Source organism: Pteropus alecto, unplaced genomic scaffold (genome assembly GCF_000325575.1).
Source record: "Pteropus alecto unplaced genomic scaffold, ASM32557v1 scaffold138, whole genome shotgun sequence".
Taxonomy (NCBI): domain Eukaryota; kingdom Metazoa; phylum Chordata; class Mammalia; order Chiroptera; family Pteropodidae; genus Pteropus; species Pteropus alecto.
In genome coordinates this window covers 1,649,288-1,671,724 of record NW_006441525.1, presented here as the reverse complement: position 1 = coordinate 1,671,724, position 22,437 = coordinate 1,649,288, and the positions used below count along the sequence as shown (strand labels likewise).

Below are 22,437 nucleotides of genomic sequence, written 5' to 3'. Positions count from 1 at the left end.
TGCTGTAACTGGGATTTTGTAACACAGTATTGAATACAATGTCCTGCAGACTTAGGTCTGACGTGAACCAACCTCACAGAGACAGCTCCCACCATGTGGCACAGGAACATTGGCTTTCTGGGTCTTTGTTTTCCTATATGTAGAATAGAGAGGGGTGGACGGCTAAGATCTCTTTTGGATCAAGTGTCCAGAGATTCCAGAACCAGTCCCACACCTTCCGCAACTTCAGTGTTAGCGCATCTCTCCACCCCAAGGCATCTCGCCTGTTACAGATGCCGCAGAACTGCTGTGAGCCAGATTCTATGCAGGCCTTGGCATCGCATGGCCCTGCCCCAGAGTTGCTCATCTTCCCCCTATCGTGGACTAATTTTCTTCTCCTTGACAATGCTTCCTACACTCTCATGTTTCCTCCTCTCCTCCAGTCCTCCATCAAAATGAACCTGTTCTCTTTCCCAGGTTGGCAGCTGGCTAATGAATGTGGCATGCATGTTCACCTTGTGCAGAGCAGCTATGAAACAGCATGCTGCCTCCTGCAGGGCCCCGGGACTGTGTAATGCCTGAACCCACTGGGGGTTGATTCCATTGTGGAAGGGTCAGGTATCTGCAACAGGGGATTGGCTGAAGTCACCCCACTGAGATTCCAGCTTCTCTGCAGTGATGTCCCAGCCTGGTTCTCTCAGGCATAGAGGTGCAGACATGATCTTGGGTGGCCTTGCAGCACACAGCACATCAGCTACAGATCCACGCTATATCCCTCAAGGCTTGGGGCTGATTGCTCCTCCAGTCTTTCTGCTTCAGCCACTGAAGCAGACTTGCGGAAGCAGACTTGCTGCCGACTTGCAGAGATCTGCTTCTAACCCAAGCACATGGCTTCCCATTGAGCTGGCAAAGCACAGAGGGGGCACTGACCTAGGGTCCGGCCCTTCCTGAGGACAGCTCAGTGTCATTTACCCAAGACCTGTCCTCTGCACTTTTCCACAGTGGGATACAATGGCATTTCTGATTATCCTCTGCTTGAGAAGTATGGGAATTCCCCTAGGTCCTGTGGTAGCTCCTGACATTTTTGCAGAGAAGGGTCTTGGATCAGGGAGGAACAGTCTATCAGGATGAGCCATATGAAGATGCCCACTTTAGGGGGTTGAAAATAGTCAAATATCAACAATTTTATATGGTCATCCTAAAAGCTGAAAAGATGGAGGATGGTCAGGGCCTTGGCCTGATGTTATCTTTGCATAATAAGCATCCCGGGTTTTGCCTTGAGTATTATGTTACAGAACATTTATAAACTACATCAAAGAATATTACCATAGTATTCTAATTGCTGCTATTATTACGATTACTACTAGTAGTTGTGCCATTATGGCTACTACTACTTGAGATCACTTTAGAAACAATTAACAGAGACAAAAGGAACTCTGAACCATCCCCTGGGAGCCACCACTGCCCTGGGCTTCCATCTCTAGAACTAGTTATTTAAAATGAGCTCTCCCCTACTTCCATTCTTGTCCTGTTTTGGCCAATGTGGTTAGTTTCAGAGGTAAGGGATGTTGAATGATCAATGGCCTTAGACGATGTAGCTGCCTTGGTTTCATTTCCAAAATGTCATGGCAATGAAAAAGCCATTTGCTAATGAAAAGGGTGGGATTCATTGCCGAGTGGCTATCATATTCATGCTGTCGCTGCCTCACCCAGATTTCTCAGAGCAGCTGTTGGCTCAGTGTCGTAGCCGAATGATGTCATTTCAGTCATAACGTAATTTTCCAGCTGCCCAGGATGGAAAAGGGGTTTATTATTATGGCATGTTTTCCACTGTGTCTGAAAGAAAATGAAACAGACATGGATATATGACAGTATCAGTTCTGTTTTTACAGGTGTGTCTGAAGGATACAAGGTACCTTTCATTTGCAATAGAAATGTGACTCTATGGCAAAAGCAAATGAAAACAAAACTTTTCTTTAAGAGATTTAAAATATATATATATATATATGTAATTAACGTTGGGAACTGGCCTTGAGTATATTTAACTTGAAAGACAGTGGGGCACGCTGCCAGTCTCTGGTCTCATTTCTATTCCAATGGATGGGGCTCTGGCTTAATCTTTGCCTTGATTTCTCCAAGGAGAAAATAGAGACCTCCCAAAATATTTGTTTACGTGTTTGTTTTCAACTTCTCATGGAAGCAAAACATGTGCAGGAAAGTACATGCATGTCTTAAGTGCACAGCTCATCAAATGTTCACAAACTGTATGCATCTCTGTAACCAGCACCCTGATCAAGCACAGAACACAATCAATACTCCAGAAGACGCCGTTGCCCCCTTCTAGTTACCTCCCACCTGGCGCACACAAGGACCTGACTTCTAACAGCATAGATTTTCACCCAGTGAGACCCGTGTCAGACTTCTGACCCGCAAAACTGTAAAATGATAAACTAGTGTTGTTTTAAGCTACTAAGTTTGTGGTAATTTGTTACAGCTGCAATCGAAAACTGCTAACAGTGATGCAGCTGCAAAGTGAGAGAGCCAGGAGTCAAACCCAGGGCTCCGTTCCCAAAGCCTGAGTTCTTAAAAACCACCATAATGTATAGTCCTGCTTTTAGCTTTAATAGGTTTTTGGTCTTCCATGAACAGTGAGAAGGTAAAATGAAAGTCCAGAGGCCAGCCACCATCAGTTTAAGTTGGGAAATAGGTAGACTGTGTCCTCGACGTATCTTTACTTGCTCATCCCACAGTCCCCATGTTCAGTATGCCTCCTGCCTAGAAAAGCAATGTGTGATAGGTTGCTAACACTTCAGTGAATTATCTTAGTGAATTATCTTAGTGTATTATCCCTTCCCAAAGTATTTGAATTCTAAAAGATGACCCGAGGAATGACTCTACTATTTATGAAAAAGAACACTGCGCTAGAGTGCTGTGGCCAGCCCTGTGGGTTGATGAGCCCAACACCCATAAGCAGATCCCTTCTTCCTGCCCTCTTGCACCAGAGAATCAGAAAAAGCCACGGGTCCTTTTTGCCATGCTAAGGGAGTATTAGCCGGGAGTAACCCATGAGCGGAAATCTGCTGTGGGCTTTCTAGGAAGAGTTGTGCTTTCCTGATGAGAAGGATAGTAGCTGGCACAGCACCCCTTTTATTTTGTGTTGAACATGAAGGTGATGCCTGAAACTGTCGTGGCCAACTTGCGACCATGAGGTCGCAAGCATGAGGGCAAGAGTACACATAGTAAGGGTGGCACAGTTGGAAGATAGAAGGACCTAGAGCTCTGACTACATTGCTGAGTCCCTGAACCAAGCCCAGCAACTGCCCTCCTCCAGGGGCCTTGTTACAAGAAAGAGAAAACTCCTCCCTGTGTGTGCCAGCGTTAGCTGTCTTTTCTGTTACCTGCAGCTGAATACATTCCAGATGGGTCCAAATACCTTCCAAGTCACAAGACAGCAACCACCCAGGAATGGGGACGTGGGCAACAATTATTTAGGAGAGGACTTCTGTGACCCTCCCCCACATTTTCGTGGTGAACACATCCAAGAATGACAGATCAGGGAACCATCCCAGAGAAATAGGATATAACTATAGATATCCAGTAAACCTGATGCATTCCACTTGGAGAGAAGAAATGCAGGGCTCGTAATTTTAAATGAAAGGTTAGTTAAAACCAGGAAACTCTGGAGAGCAAAAGCTTTTATTTGTTTATTTTTGTTTCTGGTGAGTTTATTACCTTTCAAAGGAAAGTGCTGTTAAGTTGAATACCTCTGAGAATGACCATCTGTACCCTACTTTCTAGGACCACCCTGGAAAATGTGAAGCATCTTGTCCCTTTATCTCCACAATCATGTGGAATTGGTCTATTCATGGAATCACAATTTGAGATTAAGAAATATAGCTTTTGTTCCTAAAAGGTCTGTTATTTATGAACCCCCAATAGCCAGGTGATCACTTATCCTTAATGGCACTTATTGATGCAGACCAGTACTTTAAGAAATTCAGAGAGACCTTCACTTTGTGATTGACTACTAAGATCTCTGACTGGATAAAGATAACTGGAACAGGCTAATCCTTTTAACAAAGGTGGTGATATATATTGTGGCAGTTGAATGCTCCTTTACAGCCCAGGGAGAATAATCAACGATTCATTCATTTAATTCATGAATTTTCCTTCTGTTTACACTTTAAACAGACTTGCCAGTTGTTTGCTTAGCTAACAAGCTCTGCCTTCATTATAAGCCATTAGTGGCTAGTAATAATTGAAACTGTGTTTGGATTTCAGAAATACAATAAACCTAATTAATTCTACTCTTAATAATATGGGATTTGCAGTGACTGACTTGAACTAGGCCAAAATTTGTGTCTTTGCCCTCTCCAAGAAACAAGAGGAGTTTGCTAAACCATTTTATAGCCATAAACAAGGCTGATAGTAGAATTGTTCATAAGGAAAACTAAACAAGAGGTTAAATCCAGGTGCCGATAAGGAATCAGGCAGCAAAAATAAATGACTGCAAGGGCAGAGCATCCTCTAAGAAACACTTGGTCTTCTCTGCCTACTTGTAATAGAGACTTGGATAGAAGAAATTTTTAACTTTTCTCTTAATCCTCCTATAGAGAAGGGGGAAAAGAAGCACACACGTGATTATAAATGACAAGTGGACTCAGCCAGCGGTGGGGAGACAAGAAGGAATGGTGGAGAGGTGGGGAGCTGAGCCCCCTCTAAAAAGGCCAGCTGCTATTCAGCTGCAGTTGCTACATGGGGTTGTTGGCTTAGTGTGGCCAAATTTTTCAGATTTTTGGTATAATTTGAAAATCTGGATTTCTAGGTGAAATCTTCCCATTTATAGACTTTGGCAATGGATTTTTCTTTTTTTCTTTTTCTTTCTTTCTTTTTTTTTTTAAGTTAATGCTGTGTAGCCACCACAGTGCAAATGGGTGGCTTTCTGAGTGTGGTCCCTAGACCAGCAACTTCAGCCTCTTCTGAGAACTTAATAGTAATGCAGATTCTTAGGGGCCACTCTGGCCTAATAATTAGACTCTCTGGAGGTGGGGGCCCAGTGATCTGTTTTAACAAGAGCCCCAGGTAGGTTTGCCAGGTTTAGCAAATATTGCATTGGACATACACTAAAAAAGTATTCGTTGTTTATCAGAAATTCAGATTGAGTTGGGTGTCTAAAGATTCCCAGAGTGCCAGAGTGGAACGTGGATGCTTGCTCTCAGTGGCGGAAGCGACTGATGTCCCCTCACCAATTAAATTCCAAGTACTCTGGGAAATCTCCACATTTTCTTTAGACAAGGAACATGGGAAGACTTGATTTGTGGATCCAAAGATCCACACCCTCTTATTCCAGAGAAAACCCATAACCACACGGTTCTTTCTGAGGGTGGTGCAAGCTGCCCGAGCATGTCCCTCAATGAAGCAGCTTTCTAAGCTTCCTCATGACCACAAATGACAGCTTGTACGCACAGGGAAAACCAACTGGATGAGCTATTATGGTTCTCAGTTGCACCATTTTATTACTGTTCTGGGAGTGAAGCAAAATGGATTATTTTATTAAATAAAGATTTTCCCTGTATCACAGTGGAGGCTAATTTTATTAGCTCTTTTTATGGGAACAACAACACCCTCGTTGGGGAAGACATGAATAGGGGTTGAAGGAATGGAGAAAATCATATTTTGTCATCCATGCACTCCAAAGGAGGCTGCCAGCACGTTTTAATTGGTAATTACTTACCAGAAGAGTTCTCCAGATCCTGCAGAAAATGTACAGTAATTTAGAGATGATTCAAAAGACATGTTCAACTACAATTAATATAGTTTGAGTTTGAGCGTGGGTGTGTCCCTGGTGTCCAAAACACCAGAGTGTTCAGTAACTTCAAAAATATTATGTCTTTGTTTTCTTCTATGAGAATCCAGAGACTCCATAGTTTGAACACATACCTTAAGATTCAGAAGGAAAGGAGTCCATAGCATGTTGGAAAACCCAATCAGATGCTTTTTTTGCCCCTGATTCTTTTTAGCTTTAAAACCTGAGACATCCACTTGCAGCTTTATTTAGCTTTTTAGATGAGCATAACCAGTAGATACTAACCCCTACCACCTTCCTCAGGAAGGGTAGCCAGAGTTAGGTGTGGCCAATTCCTAATAATTTAGTGCTAGCCCTGCCTCTACCTAGTGTGCGAGTCTGAGGGCTAGACAGTATTGTCTAAGGACAAATTTCCTGGTGGCGCAGAAGTAAAGTGCCCACTGCTCTGCTTATCCGTTGCTAAGCACTCTGCCAAAGGTGGTCTCAGTTTTCTAGAGTCAAAGGTGATCTCTGTGTTTTGTTGTTGCTGTGCGATTTTTTTTTCCATTAGCAATAGGCCGAGGCCAACTCTAAACAAATCATGAAGCTGACAGGAATGTTTTGGTGTCCCCAGCACCCCTTTTCCCTCCTTGTGCCTCACTAGGAGACACCCCGTGCTCCCCACTGTCATCTATGCTCTGCCTTTGAGCCTTTCCCTGTCATCCATGAGCACCCACGCGGAAGCCTGTAGGATGCAAGCACCGGTCCTTACACTTTAATGTGCAGTGAAACTATAAGCTTCTTCTAAGGTCACTGCTTCAACCAGAGGTTATAAACGTGCAGCCCTGTCCACAAGTTTGTTTGCTTCAGCATAGTGGTTTTTTTTTTTAATTGTCTCCTTCCCTTCCATAGTTACCTATTTCCCTATATTGTTATCACTTCCCTAATCTCGTTATCTATCTGCTTCCTTCATCTTGTTATCCACTTCCTATCTTGTCTTATTCCTTCCTTTTATCAGGCTTTCCTGGGTTCACCTGTTTAACACCTCTCATTATCTGCTTCCACCATCTCCTTGTCTACTTCCCCCATCAACTTGTCTACTTCCCCCATCAACTTGTCTGCTTTCCTCATCTCCTTGTCTGCTTCCCTCAGCTTATCTGCTTCTCTCATCTCATTATCCAATTCCCCTTCTTGTTATCTGCTTTCCTCATTTTGTTTTCTTCTTGGCTCCTATAGCCCTCTGAGTTTGTGACCTGCTTTAAACCATTTCTTCTTGAAAAGAATGGAAGAGGATTTTCAGGGCAGTGAAACTACTCTGTATGATACTATAATGGTGGATACACGTCATTGTGTATTGATCTGAGATCATAGAATACACAACACCGAGAGCGAACCCTCATGTAAACTATGTACTCCAGGTGATGATGCATTAGTGTGGGTACATCGGTTTTAACACATGTACCACTCTGGCAAGTGATGTTGATAGTGGGAGAGCCTGTGCATGTGTGGGGCGTGGAATATATAGGATATCTCTCTACCTTCTGTTCAGTTTTGCTGTGAATCTAAAATTGCTCTAAAAAATAAAGCCTATTTAGAAAAAAAAAAAAATAAAGGACTATCAGGCTTTAGCAAAAGTGGGTGGGAAGTAAAGGCCAGGGATAGGCAATAGGCAGTAGACAGTCTGGCGTGTTTCCTTTCCTGGGTTCCTGGAATCATACACTACGCACAGACCTAAGCACTCTTGTCACCTGCTTGTCTAGGCTTCCCCTTGCAGAGGCTTAGGACGGAGTTAGAAAGCACCAGGTGTTGTGTTTGGGAATTTAGCTACTTTGGGAGCATCAGCAGTGGAATAGAGATGCTACTACCCTTTTCTTGCTCCCTCTCCCTCCCTTTCCTATCCGAGTTCTTACCAGAAGAGACTGAAGTTTGCTGTTCAAAGGCCTGGTAACCTCAAGACAGCTCTGGCTATGATGTAGATTTAAGGAACAGAGGTCTCAGGGTATGGCTGGTGGCTTCCCTTGGGTGGACTCTGAAGATGTGGCTCCTAGGAGAACAATGATCATTGTGCCACTGGGCTTGAGCAGGCATAGAGTGACGAGAACCCGGAAGTCAAAGGTCTAAACCCAGTGACCCTGGGCAGAGTGGGTCAGAATAAGCTTCAGGGTCAAGACTGTTTGAGTTAAAATACTGGCTCCATTGCTTGCCAGCTGTATGATCTTGATTTACCTCTCTTTGACTCATTTTTATCATCTGTAAAATTGCAATAATAAAAATCTATCTCCTGAGGTCATGGGGTAGATTAAACGAGTTTAAGTATGTAAAATACAGTGCATAGCAAAGAGACTTTAAGAAAATATGAGTCTCTGGATTGTTGCTCTGGGGCTTCCCTCTATTACTCTCTGCTGTAGTCACATTTAGCAATTGGACCCAAAATTCATTGACGTAAATAAGTAGATATTTTACTGCCTATTTTCTATTCAGAATTTTTAATGGAAAACTTATACTGACTAACATTATCTTTTTCTCTTAAACTGAGATCCTTGTGTTGATCAAATGTAGTATGTTTTTCTCAAGTTTTTAGAACGGGTTTCACCTCAGGCTACTAAAAGTCCCATATCCCCCAAAATAGCATTTCCTCATCTCCTAAGCCTGCGTTTCAAGACTATACTGTGTGGCCACAGCGGGATGCCAGACGGGTGCCAAAGAAGGTGACTAGTGCCTACAGAGCAGTCTCAGGGCCAGAGGGCAGCAGGGATCCTGCCAGGTCATCCGGGCCACCCTTTTGCCTTTGGGACAACAGATGCATCCCCTATATTAGACTATATCCAGGAGAGAAGGGCTAAGAGATTTCATTGCAGAGATGAAGAGTCAGGCGCTGAGCATTTGATTTGCAGTCCTGGCATATATCATGTCACACCTTGTGAAGGAAAGAGAAACGTGTTCTTAACCTAAGGGAGGGGTAGAGACATTTGTCCTCTCTTTCAGATTGCCCCAGGCTACTGTGAGTTTGCTTTTCTGTTGTCCAAATTAAATTAAATTAAATTAGCAACTAATTAAGTCATGCAAGTAAAAGTTGCTTTCATGTGCTTCTGAGACCCTCTAAACTATCCAGTTTGATTTTGGAGGGAAAGGAGCCTCAGTTTCCTTCTTTCTTGGTTCTTCCTTCCCCTCTATAATGGGAAATTGGGCTCTGTGTGTCACTGAAACCGAAAAACTCTGAACCCACAAGAAGTTCAGGCTTGATGAATATAAATGTGTTTCCTGGAAGCAGGCCCCTCCCGGGGATCTGTATAAAAAGTGAATCTGCTTCCCCTGAGGGGAATTGGGATCTGCTCCAGTCTAGGAGGCGTGGCCTGAGGCTCTTCTTGTCTGTAACCAAAAGCAATTTCCTGTCCTTTTGGTCCCACCATAGCCTGCTCTGACCAGCTGAGGTAGCAGTGCGGAGCTAGAGCCCGTAAGTACTGAGCAGCAAGATGGCTTACACTGGTCACATCTCCCTGGACAAAGCAAAAATAAATCACACACCATCCCCTGCCTAAGATCTGATGAAATTCTCCATTTCCGCTCCAAATTGAATTCCTCCCAAAGGATTGGACCGGCTCCTGAGAGTAATGAAGGCACTCCTTCCTCCTCTGCTAGAAGCATGTTTCAAATTAACAGACACAGGCTTCTAATCTGGGTGGGGAGGTAGCTTTTAGGGGCAGTCTCGAGAAACTGTTTTCAGACCAGAAATGATATTTTTAATCTCAGAGAGGCAGGGCGGCAATACCATGTGGCCTTTGTGGGGAGGCAGCCCTGCTGGTGGTCTCTTGGGAAAGAATGGGAACACGTGTCCTGCTGTCACTCTTCGCCCACAGTCTCCCTGCTCTGCCCCTCTGTTGTTCTCCTCTGTCACGTGTAGTGAAAGATAACTTATTATGGAGAATACAAGCAAGAGGGCTTGTGCGTTTTGAGAGTTGAAAAGATTACTTCCCTGCCCATCTCTTACTTGGAAAAAATGATAAACTGATTTAAAAAAAGAAAAAATACATTTTTAGGGTGAAGATATCGTTGAAGTAATTATCTTCCATCCCATGTAATGATGATGAATCGACAATTTGGCATTTGTAGAGGCAGTTGACACAGGCCTTTTCAGGGGGAGGAAAAGAAAAAAGAAAACCGTTTTCAAATGGGCCCTGTCAGAGTGAAGACTGATGACCTGCTGGCTGATTAGGATCATGAATAAGAGTCTGAGAAAGGAGGAATGTGTGAGGAGCCCAGGGGTGAAACTTATAAATCAAGGTTAAGGTAGGAGTAGAAAATTCTAAACATTCATTCTGTTTTGAAGGTGGACATAAAGTAGAATATCTGTTGGTAAAGGAATATTTAATATTACTCCTTGAAGTGAATTTAAGAACATTATATTTTTCTCCACTAACTTGAGAAAAAGCAGTTTAAAAATTCTACTTAACACGAGAATTTCTGATTTTGAGGGTCAAAAGAAAAAGAGGAAATTCTCCTTGAAAGAAAATTCTATTAGTTCTTTTATGTCAGAATTTTGTTAACAACCCTTGGAAAAGGTTATCAAAACCTCACTCCATGTTTTAATTTAGTTTTAAGAAACAAGCCATTTCCTTCATAAGGATATATGACCCCAGAATACCCCACAGATAAAACCCAACCTTAGAAAACAAACTTCACTGTAGGAGGATTTGGGGTCTGGTTCCCAACTGGAAAATTGCTTTTCAGAGAGAAGTTTTCCACTGATAATAGGGTGGGTCATTTTTACCCAGTGAACCGCCCTTCCTTCCTATCTAGGAGGATGTTTAAGCTTTTTCAGAGGACAATGGGAAATACATTTATCCCTGGCCAGGAAGAAAGGATTGAGGATGGGAAGTGGGAATGTAGGTGGGATTCCAGGGATGTCAGGGCCTGTCCGGAACTCAGGCAAGATGCGCCAGGGCCTGGGTGGTGTCTCCCTAGTACAGGCAGCTTGAGAAGGAGGTCTGCTGGAGAGGACAAACTGCCAGAGGAGAAAAATTAAAGGGCAGAGAAACACAATGCCACCCCCCACACATCTGCTTTTCTACATTCCTTCAGGCCCTCTCGGACTTTGATATTTGCATAAATGGGCCTTGAATTGGCTTCCCCACTGGGACAAAACAGCTAGTGGGTCACTGAGGACAGGGCAGGCTTTTTCTTCATGAACAGTCATCAGCTTGTGTAACCTTCCTGGGTGGAGCAGAGGGGCCAGCCTTAGAAAGTCTCTGTAACTACGGTGGGTGCACCGTCTGAGTCTCTGGCCCACAGACCCTTCTGATGCAGGCTTGTCTTTGAGCCTGTTTATAAGGCCTGATGTTACTTGTGTTTTGTTTTAGCCAAAAGGATGAAGTGCTGCCAACAGTATGTCTGGAATGTTATTTACTTGGTACATTTCTGTGGCTTTTCTTTGTAGCACTACGCATGCCAGAGCAAGGGGTCATTTACTTAAAAATGCCAGGTTGCACGTCTGTCTTCTCCACGGACTTTCTCAGTAAGCTCCCATGACTCTCAGTTCCCTCTCTCCCTCCCTCCCTCCCTCCCTCCCTCCCTTCCTTCCTTCCTTCCTTCCTTCCTTCCTTCCTTCCTTCCTTTTTTCCTTTTTAACCCATGAATTAGTGCTCTAAACTACTGTTGGTACCTGCTGCATTTCATTCTGTGTCCTATATGCCCCCAATGCACTTTTAATATCTGGAGTTTCTGGTGGACTCTGCCAAGAGCCTGGCAGACGCTTTTTCATTTGCGTGTCTGCCCTGTTATTATTTCACATAAAAGCTGTCTATTTTGGCACACGACTCCTGTGATTTCAGTTGGGCTCTCTGAGCTGAATGGGTGATGTTGTGCAAGGGAAATACAGGTGGGGTTTTCTCTACTGGTGGCCATGGGGGTGGAGGACAAATCTGCAAGCAGTCCTGGCCTGCGCAGAGCTGACATGATCGCTAACAAATGGCTTTTGAAGGAAGAAACCAGTGTGTACAGTTCTTAATTTGGAAGGTTTCACAACTGTTTCTGTTCAATTGATAGAGGAGAGATTTTTTTTTTTTTAAAGAGCAAATTCTACATTAATAAGACTGTAAACAAGTCCTGGATAATGAGAAAAGCCGAAAGAGGAAGCATAGGCAGTACATTGTTTGCCTCTTCTCTCTTCCGCCTCCCTCCCTCCCATTTCATCTGTGCAGTTCTAATCATGGTATTTTGCATTTTAAAACAAAGTATGGAAAATAAGATTAGATAAATCTCCCAAGCTGGTGCCAGCCCTGGGGCTATTTGCATACCTGGGTGGGTTAAATCCTCTCTCTCTCTCTCTCTCTCTCTGTCTCTCTCTCTCCCCCTCCCTCTCTCCCTCCCTTTCTCTCTCTCTCTCTCTCTCTCTCTCTGTCTCTCTGTCTCTCTGTCTCTCTGTCTCTCTCTCTCCTTTTCTCTCTCTGTATAGTTTTCTTATGCCCTCTGAATGTGTAAGCATCTACAGAAAGAAAATGATGGTATTGAAAATATTTGCCTTACAGAAACTCAACTTTTATCAGAGTCTCTTGGAAAGTCACCCATCCATGGCACCTGTTTGTTAACTCTGGAACCAGCCCCAGTCTGAAGTGGAAAATTTTTGGTTCCATTCTTCTCGGCTTTTCCTGTCCTTCTGCATGACTTCTCAATTTGTTCGTAAGCCGCTTGGATTTTTGGCTGAAGGGTCTTCTTTGATCATCTCCTGACAGCATGGGCTTCACATTCTCACACCTGCTCTTCTTTTACAGTCCAGATTTCCAAGTAAATGCTTCCATTGCCTTGTAATTTCTTCAGTGTAAAACTGGGGTACAGGTTACTTATTACAGGTAATAGCTGTTTGATGACGGAGACAACTGCTTGGCAGAAACGGCAACCTGAACTGCTGCCAGAAATGTAAACTGCCACTTTATGTATTTCTAAAAGCATCTAAGCTTCCAGCCTATCGGTCATGATCTAGCATGCACATGATAATAACAGGCTCGCCGGGCTGAGAACGCCTCCCCATGGGGCAGCCACAGAGGACAGGCTCTAACAAGACTCCCGTGTGTTTTCTCTCCCATTATCCACAGCCCACACATCGTCTTCCTCTCTCAGAGCACCTTGACTGGAAGGAGCCATCTCTGCGGGACCCGTCTCTGCCATGAAATTGCTCATTCCTGGTTTGGCCTCGCCATCGGGGCCCGTGACTGGACGGAAGAGTGGCTGAGTGAAGGGTTTGCCACTCACTTGGAAGATGTGTTCTGGGCCAAAGCACAGCAGGTGGGTTTAAAGTGACCCTAAGCATTTCACTCCCTGGAGTCAAATACTATTCCTAGTCATTCGTTCATTCAACAGCTGTGTACTGAGTGCTTATGCATGAAGCATTGTCCTTTTTCACTTGGGGAGAGAGAAAAGTCCCTGCACCCTGTGGGGTTCACAATCTGGAATAGGACAGAGGATCGACAAAGGCACACATCTGTAGCACATCAGGTGATGATGAGTACTGTGAAGAAAAATGAAGCCAGGTAAAGAATGGTGGGGGAAGTGCTGTTTTAGAAGGCCTCTCTGATAAGGGCACATTTGAGCAAAGACTTGCAGAAAAGGTCATGCTGAGGCTACTCAAGTATTCCTTTGTAGTTATAGTTGTGGCGACATTGACTGTGTTTTATTTTGGTTTTTTTAAACAATGAGATTTAGTAAGTCAGGAGTCAGAATCTCAAATGCGTGCTGGCAAGTAATGAAGAATAAAGCACTTGGTATTAGAGATTAAGGAATGGTGAAGACTATGGCAAAATGGCAGCTGCTCCTTAGTTCTGACCAATTGTTGTCATGTTGAAGGGAGGGCTCGAGATAGCCTAGACTCTTAGTTTTTTAAAGAAAGTTATAAATCTGGATTTTTATATGAAATCTACTAATTTAAAAAATACTGTGCAAACCAAACATACCCAGAGGCCAGACCTGGTCAACAGACTCCCAGTACAACCTCTACTTTAAAGAACTGACCCCAAACTCTAATGAGGATATAGCAGCTAAACTGCTTCCTGCTTATTTTCCAGTTGTGAATATTTGGTCACTTGTTTTCTCTACTATCCCCACCCCTTACACACTCGACTATTTAACATTTTCTGAAGTTCCCAAGTTTGTGCATACCTGTGTGATTTTGTTCAAGTTCCTTCCACCTGTTGAAGTCCTATTTAATTTTCACCAACCAGCTCAAGGTCACCTCTGCATAGCCCAGACTGATCATTCCACTCACAATTCAATACTGCTCTTCTAGAAACTGAACTCCCACAGTTTTTGGTACTTACCTCTTTTTTCTCTCGCTTTTTTCTTCTTTCTTCTCTCCTCACCACTACTAGACTCTGACCTCTTTCAAAGCAGAGCTGTATCTTACTCAGCTTCCCACTCCCATAGAGCTAGCAGTGTGTCCCCCTGCCACATAGAGTCCCATGAAGGGAGGCCACATGGAGGACTTGTGGAAAGCGGCTATGTTCAGAGTCTGTCCAGGCTTGGAATCCCAGCTCTGCTATTCACCAGCCTCCCTGAGCCTCAGTTTCCTCATTTGTAAAATGGGTGTGAGAATACTTACCCTTGCAGGGTGAATACGATAATGTGTAAATGAGCTTAGCACAGTGCCTGACACATGGTAGGCATTCAGCAAAGGTAAATAGGTTTCCTATAAATGTGCTGCTATCACCATCCCTTTTTGGGGGTACTTCCATCCTGAGACAATCAGATTTGTGCTGTTCTTGGAAATTGTGAATGTATTTCAGGCATTCGATGATGATTTTTCTGTCCTTTATCTCCTGTATCCCCAGAGAGCGCTCTTCCTTTACCCTCCCCTCTGCCTGAGCTTCCAGGGCATCACTCCTGAGGCTCTTTGCATGGGTCCTGCCTCTAACTGCCCTGAATATGTCTGTCTCTACCAACAGAGGAACAAAGCTGGCCTTGTTGCCTCTGACAGCTGAAAACCTTCCGTGTGTCCATTTTGTGCTAGATCTGTAGGGATAGAAGGATGAATAAGAAAGACAGCCCTGCTCTGAAAGAGGTCATAGTTTAATCGCAGATATGAGAAAAACACACAGTGGCAAGAAGAAGAAAATAAGTTAGAAGAAAGGGAAACATCAAATGTTGTACAAGTTCAAAGTTAGGAGAGGCCAAGTCTGAGAAGATCAAGAAAGTATTAATGGAGAAGGCGACTTCTGACATGGACTCAAAGGGAAAGTAGGAGCTGAGGTTTCTCTATCCCTCCTTTTCTCCTAACCTGGCACCAGGGGACAGCCTGGCTCATCATCCTTCAAGGTGCATGCAGTAATTCTTCAGTATGTGAAAACACGAACACTCTTGAGGCAAAGTGGCAGTTCTAGAACCAGCACAAAGTTTGGAAGTATTCCCAGAGCATGTCCATCTCTCAGGACCCTTCCTTGAAGAATGAGTGAGACTCAGCTGCTGCTGGTCCCTGAAAAGTGCCCGCAGACTTTCCAGGCAAGAGAGAAGCACTCTTTGGGCAGATAAGGGTGAGCCACCTAATGGCACCCTCCTGATCAGTCACAGGCTCCCTCAGTGAGGAGGACGTGAGGGCACATTGGTCACTCTACAGCATGGAGCATAAACAAACATGGCAGAGTTGGGGGAGTGAGAAATCATTGAATAAGGAGATGGAGATCAGCATTCTGCTCACAATTGCATTCTGTAGGGAGACGTGAATTGAGTTAGTTGCAAGATTGAGTCGTATAACTTGTCATCAATATGGATAAAGTCTAAAGTCTTTCACGGGTGTCTTAATCAGTTCGGGCTGCCATAACAAAATACCACAGACTGGGAGGCTTAAACAGACATTTGTTTTCTCACAGTTCTGAAGGCTAGAAGTCCAACATCAAGGTGCTGACAGGCTTGGTTTCTCTCTTCCCTGGCTTGGTGACGGCCACCTTCTCACTGTGTCTTCACATGGCCTCTCCTCTGTGCACATGTGGAGAGACTACTCTGGGTATCTCTTACCTGTTCTTATAAGGACACCAGTCCTGTTGGGTTAGGACCCCTCCCCGATGACCTTCCTACCCTTAATTACCTCCTTCAAGGCCCCATTTACGACAGTCACATTTTGGGGGGTAGAACTTCAACTTATGAATTTGGAGGGGGCATAACTCATTTCGTAACACAAGTCTGTTGATCAGCTGGCCTCTGCTCGCTTCTCGGCATCTCTGTTCCTCTCCGGATGGCAGCCTGCTCCTCGCCTGACCACATCCCTTGCCATTCTCTAAACACGTCACGCTCTTTCCAGGCCCCCTGAGCCTTGCACATGATTTCCCTCTTCCTGAAATTTCTCCTCCCTTGGCTGACGCCTGCTTTCCCTGGTGACCAGCTTAGACCCTGCCACCTTCTCAGGAAAGCTTTCTGACCACCTTCGTTGGTCTTTCACCTCTATCATCACGGAACTCTGATGTCAGTGTTCTTATCTCCCCCCTCCTCCGGTTCCGCCCCCACCCAGACCCCATGGGGTAGGGGCTGTGTTCATAATGTCCTCAGGGCCTAGCAGAGACTTGGTAAATATCTGTTGAATGAACTATTAGAAATCTTTAATTTCAAGAAATTCCTCTAGATAATCTACTAACATCTCCATCCCCAGTGGATGTCCGGCTGCCCTGCCTTAAGGAGGTTATAGCCATGGGGCTTGGTGAGCACATCTAGTGACAGCGGCTGATTCTGACCAGTAGGGCTGGGTACAGTGGCCTTCTCCCTCCCACAGAGTGAGCCCAGGCAGTACACTGTTTCTGGTTATATGCAAACAGAATCATCTGGGTTGCATTAGCAGGCTCCACTGTAAACAGCCTTTAACAAAACTGAGCGCTGGGAAAATAGGAGGCAAATGGAGGGACCTTCCTCACCCTGTGCAGAAAGACAAAGCAGGAAAGGGCTGGATGGAATCAGAGTGGAAATGGCCCCCTAGGGAAGCCTGCTCTCTTCAGGGGGCGGGGGTTGGTTCTGGGACCAGGGGGCACCTCCCAAACAGGCAGCAAGAGTGAGCAGCTGGTTCTTTGTTTGAGGACCTAAGAGGCCCCTTTGGCTCCCCGACTTTTCTGATGGAGCGCAAGGTGCAACGGGGAAGCGGTCTGTGGCATCCTCCTTGAAACAAAGCCAGCTGCTCCGTCGTAGGCTCTGACCTTGCAGGAGGACAACAGTGACCGTGTTTTGTGCATGTGTGTTTATGTGTTGTGGCCCAAACAGCTGGCCCCCAGCGAGGCCCAGGAGCAGCAGGAGCTGCGGGCTGTCTTGCGCTGGCGTCGCCTCCAGGACGAGGTACGGAACTCCCCGGAAGAGATGCAGGTGTTGAGGTAAAGCTCCCCACGACCCTTTACCTCCTCTACTCTTCCTCCCACATCTCCTTCCTTGCTGGAAACGTCCGAGCCATCTATTAGATCTGCCGTGTTTCCTTTTTTAATTAAATTGGACTAGGTTACTCATCCTCCCAGGGACATTATTGTTAGGTTTTAAGTCTTTCAGGGTGTGGGTTTGGATTTGCCTTCTGACATTTTCCTGGTGTCTCTGTTCAGGAAAAAACTAGCACAAGGCCATTTCTGGGACCAGATTCTTTTGAAGTTCTAATAGTCACTCCATGTGGTGGCTGTGGGTCTGGGAGAAGGTTGGGTTTGGTAGCCTGGCAGACAGTAAAAGGAAAGCCAAAAGGAAAAAAAAAAAAACCTTTAGGAAAATATTGATTTCTAAGTGTTTAGTAGTAACAGATGTTTGTGTCATGGGGCCTTTTGTTCCGGATAAGTCCCAGCAGGAGGCCACTCCTGTGGGAGGGTTCTGCTCCCAGCTCCTGCACTTTGTTTTCGGAGTGTATCTTGCAGCACTTGTGGGATTACTTCTTGCCGTTTTTCCATTTTTGTCCCTCTCTGCTTTGCTCGTTTTCTTCACTTCTCTGAATAGTTGTTTATCTGAAACCTCGAGCCTAGGCCCCAGGAGCACTGCAGTTGCTGTGGCAACAGAAGCTTTCATCCTGCCCCCTTTCGACTATAGCCAAGTCTTTGGAATCCACAATCAGACAGGTGGGAAGGCAGCCATCCAGGAATCATCTCCACTTTAGATAGCAGCCTTGAAGTCTAGTTCATCTCCTGAGGAGAAGCCTGCCTGAAGCGGTTCTGTGTTGTCGCCGTTTTTGACTAAATGCCCCCCACTCCTCAGTAACTGCCCATTGAGGTCCACGTCTGAGGGAACTGCTGAGCCTGACCCGAACCGGAGGCTGGCTGGTGCTTTCGTGCAGCACTGCAGCATGGGCTGGCCTCTCTTCCCACAGAGAAGTCCCCGCTCACATGCTAACTGCTGGCATCAGCGCTGATTCATCTATTGTTCAGGAGAGCCAGAGCCTGGAGCCCTGCAGTCCCCACCCAATGCCAATGTTCTTGCATTTGTTCGCTCAGCTAGTGAGACAGCTACATTCGTAACCCACATGCACAGGGACCCTGCTCTCACAAAGCTTCCACTTAGCGGAGACCTTTTTGCGTGTGTAGCTAGTTACAGGTGGTGAGAAGTGTGAAGAGGACACAGTGATTTATAGTGAGGAGGTTGGGGAATGCCTTTCAGAGGAGCACGGAGGCCCCAAGGCAGGAAAGAGCTTGGCTTGCACATGCAGAGCAACAGAAAGGGCAGTGTGGCTAGAAGGGTGGGGAGAGCAGGCAGGAGCCAGGCAGGATCCAGGTCCTTGAGCCTTACTCCAAGTGCAATGAAGATGCCCCAGGGCCTTCAGCAGAAGAGTCTTTTGGTCTGTCTTATAGTTTTGCAGTGCTGCTCTGGCTGCTGTGTGGGATAGACCGCAGGCAGCACACTGAAAGCAAGCAGAAGTGTTGGAATATTGCAGTCATCCATTAAAGAGGTCCTGGTAGTAGCAGTGACAGACTCAAGAAGCAGACCTATTTGAGACGTGGAACTGGCAGATCTTTGGTCGACTGAACGTGGAGAAGAGGGAAATGAGAGTGTCCAGAATGATTTCTAGGCTTTGGACTTGAGCAGTTGGGTAGTTAGTGAGATAGCACAGACTTTGAGAGGAGCAGGCTTTGGAGGGAAAAATAAAGATTCCAGTTTCGCATGCATTTAGTTTGAGATGTCAAATAGCTATTCAGTATTGAGAACTCAGTGGGGTCTATAAGTCAGGCGCTCATTGGAAAGCTTGGAACATTTGACCTATAAATACTTAAAATTCTGAGCACATTGAAATCACCAGGGAGAGAGGAAAGTAAGAGAAGAGGTGGAGAGGAGCCAGCAGAGGAGCTGGGGAAATCAGTATAGAGAAAAACCGGACCCCGGGGCTCATGGAAGCCAGGAAGGAAAGTCAAGAAGGTGGGAGTAGGATGTTGGATGCTGCTGAGGAGTGTGTAAAAGGGAGGGTGAGAAGTGACCTTTGGGTTGGACCGCATAAAGATGCTGTGACCTTGACATGCATGCATTTATTCATGAGTGGTGAAGGAGGAAGCCAGATTGAAGTGGGTAGAAGAGTGAATGAGTGGTCAGGAAGTAGAAATGGTGAGTGTGGACTCTGTGAGGGAATTTGTGTTCGGCGGGGGGCAGGTGAAGGTCAGAGACATTTGTTTTAGGGTGGCTGATGCAGGCACATGCTTATGTGGGAGCTGTATAACTGTGCCTATTCTGTCACCTGTCAAGACTCGGGTTCTCCATTTTCCAAATCTCTTAAGTTCCTCCGATGCCTCCAGTTCTGCATGACCATCATCCTTCGGTGGAGTAGAAGCATAATAATTAACATAAGTTGATGAAATGTGTTTCCACTTTATAAGCAGTCAGCCTACACACCGGAAAGTCTACACAGGTGAGGAGAGCTTGATCTGTTAACTCCACGGGGCTTGGTCAACTCAGCCGCTGGGGGCCAACAGCTTTTCCTGTGTGTATGGAGTCACGAGAAAGAATATACCGTTATTAGATCTGTGTGCTAGAAGACTAATGATGGCATTTGTTTTTCTTTGTGTTAGTCTTCAGAAATTATATTTGCCTAAATTTAGGCTAACTATGAAATAACTGCATTTAAAAGACTTGTTGCACATCACTACAGAAAATATTGTTTTCAGATGTGCTTACGATGAAGCGGAAATTTTTCTGAACCTGCCCCGGATTATATAGTCTAGATTTAGTTTACTCCCATCTCTTTCACATTTTCCCTTAAGCGGGCACAGAGAACCTAGAAATTACTGAAAGTGAAAAGAGGAACCAGGGTTGTAAAAATTTATTCTCAGATTTTGTTTTGTTTTAATATGCAGTAAGACCTAAGAGAGAAGTCTCTTAAAACAATACAGTGATCGAAGATGCTATCTTTTTTTTCTTTTAAGATATCCCCTGGTCTTGAAATAATGGACCAAGAACAATTTAGATGTCTTGGTTTGTGTCTGAATAATTTCTTCACTTTGCCAGATGCAGTGGAAACTTTTTACCCATCTTTGCAGCCGCTTTCAACATGGGTGGGTGACCACTCCCTTTTAACAACACTTTCTTCTCTTGGCTTCTGTGTCCCACACTCTCTTTGATTTCCTTCTGCTTCATGAGCCAGTCCTGCTCTACCTCTCCTGCTGACTATTTAACATTTTCACTGAGATGTCTCAAGGCTCAGAAAGACTATAAGGTGTCCAACATCGTGCAGCTGATAAAGAGCAGAGCGGGGGGTTGAAACTACCCTCTTTCCCCTACACTATCTTCCTACCTTCAAGGGAGTCAATATCACATTTAGTTGCATTGAAATAAAAATACTCTGTGTATCTTGAACTGAGGAAGGACAAAAAGGTCGGAGTAAAAAAGTAACCTTGGACCAGGCAGCTTTGTGCCCGATTTTGAGAGTGTGTGCCTAATTTTTTCAGTAGACATTGGAAAAAAAGAAAACTCAACATTGCATTGATTATAGATACTGGAGTATTAACAAGCTGAGACGAAAACAACTAAAATTTTGTTTGGCTCTGACTTACTAATTTCAGTAATTTATAAGAACTGGTTTTCCATTTGTGCCTTCCATGCAGTCCGTGTTGAATCATGGCTCTCATCAAATATGTCTTAGATCGACTTGGTTGTAAGTTTTCTTTGGTTACAACCGTTCTTCATGTTCTCCCAGTCTTCTCAGCTTTCCTCTGCTGGGCAGCCTGTAACGTGACTGCAGGCTGTTGAGGCCATTTGCTCAGAGTTTTGAAAGGCTGGGGGTCATATTACTGCCTCCGTCCATTTTCTCATTTGTTAATTATTAAAGCTGCCTTTCCCGTAGACAGACCCCAGCGGCTCTCTCCGGATTCTTCCTCACTGCTCCCAGGCCTAGGCAGCTCTGTGTGCCAGGTGAAGCCTGCTCTTGATGCTGTTCTACTCTGTCCTGCCTGGCCACCACCTCTTCACTTTCTCCTGTCATCCCCCACCTCCCAGCCTAACATCTTCCCTTTTGAGCAGTGCTGCGGTACTGACTCCTGCCAAGGAAGAGGCTCGGGGGCTTCCAAAAGGCTCTGGTGCCTTTGTCTCTGGGGCACAGCTAGATTCCCGCATTTTCTCTCTAAGTGCATTTAGTTAGATATTCTGAGGGGTTGGTGGAAATGGAAGAGCTGCAGAGTCGGGGTCAGAAGAAATCTCCACTGGTTTTCATTGTTTATGATTTATTACCACGCCCCCTTTTTTTCTGGATTCATTGTTAAAGTCAAGCTCGTGCTGAGAAAAACATCAAAATATATCACGTTGAGGAGACCCTGACAAGCCTGAAGTGGCTTTTTCTCCTAGCTGCCACCTCCACAGTCGATACAATTCTAGAGACATGCAGACTTCTTTTCCTACCTTCCTCATGAATGCCTCATCCCCCTGGGCACAAAGACATCTATAATAATAAGAAAAAACCCTAAATATGTAACTCAGTCCACAGCCAAAATGAAATGTGTGTACCACAAGTTCTGTGAGGTGCACCACGCCTAAGCACTGTATGTTCCATTTAAATCAGTAAGACTTTTAAAGTTAAAAGCCCATGTGTAAACCTTCTCTAAAATCATGAAGTTTTCACCTCTAAAATTTTTCTCAAAATTTTTATTTCTAATCCTTAAGTAACATGGCAATCTTTCCCCAGACGTAGGTGTCCACTGGCAGCCACGTGAGTCTGCCTCAGGGAAAGCTCTTCTCCTTCAAAAGTCCCTTGCTGCTGTCACACCCCCACCTCTAGCACAGTCTTCTCCACCGCTCCTCCAGTCTGGGGCTGAGAGCTCCCCAGGGCCTTACTTCAGTCTCCACTGGCCCCCTGGACCCAGTAAACCTTTTCACTCCTCCTTGGACAGCCCCCCTTTCCATTGCCTTTGGCATTTATTCCAGACCTTCTCCAATCTCTCTTTCTCTTTTGCTTCCTGCCCCACGCGGAAAACTGAGGCCATCAGCCTGTTCTCCCTTCAATTATATAAATGCATCAGCATCCACATCTCTTCTCACCTCTCAGATGCCAGAGTGCCAACTTGTCAGTCTTAATACAGTTAAAGATACATTTCTAATTTCAGAGGTGGAACTAGAAATGAGTGTGCCTTAACACAGATCCGAGAATAAGGAAAAAAAATAGAAAAATAAAAAACATATTTAAAACCCTGCGCCCATGAGGAAGAGGGAAGAGAGGGCCATACACCAAGGGGGGATGATGCTCTCATCGCTTTGGACCAGGAATCAGGGTCATA

General features: G+C 45.0%; 1 protein-coding gene across 21 annotated transcripts in view; it reads left to right on the top strand.

Annotated features, from left to right (window-relative positions):
• The window catches only part of CUNH9orf3 (chromosome unknown C9orf3 homolog), a 335,956-nt gene that overhangs the window by 180,107 nt on the left and 133,412 nt on the right, over window positions 1-22,437 (top strand). For all 21 annotated transcript variants that reach the window (XR_003048420.1, XR_003048423.1, XR_001517531.2 and 18 more), the window contains exons 6-7: window positions 12,853-13,042; window positions 16,988-17,094. Coding sequence is in view for 10 of the 21 variants with exons in the window: in XM_015594789.2 (XP_015450275.1) it covers window positions 12,853-13,042; window positions 16,988-17,094 (297 nt within the window). In the remaining 11 variants the exon portion in view is untranslated. The remainder of the gene's footprint in view (window positions 1-12,852; window positions 13,043-16,987; window positions 17,095-22,437) is intronic.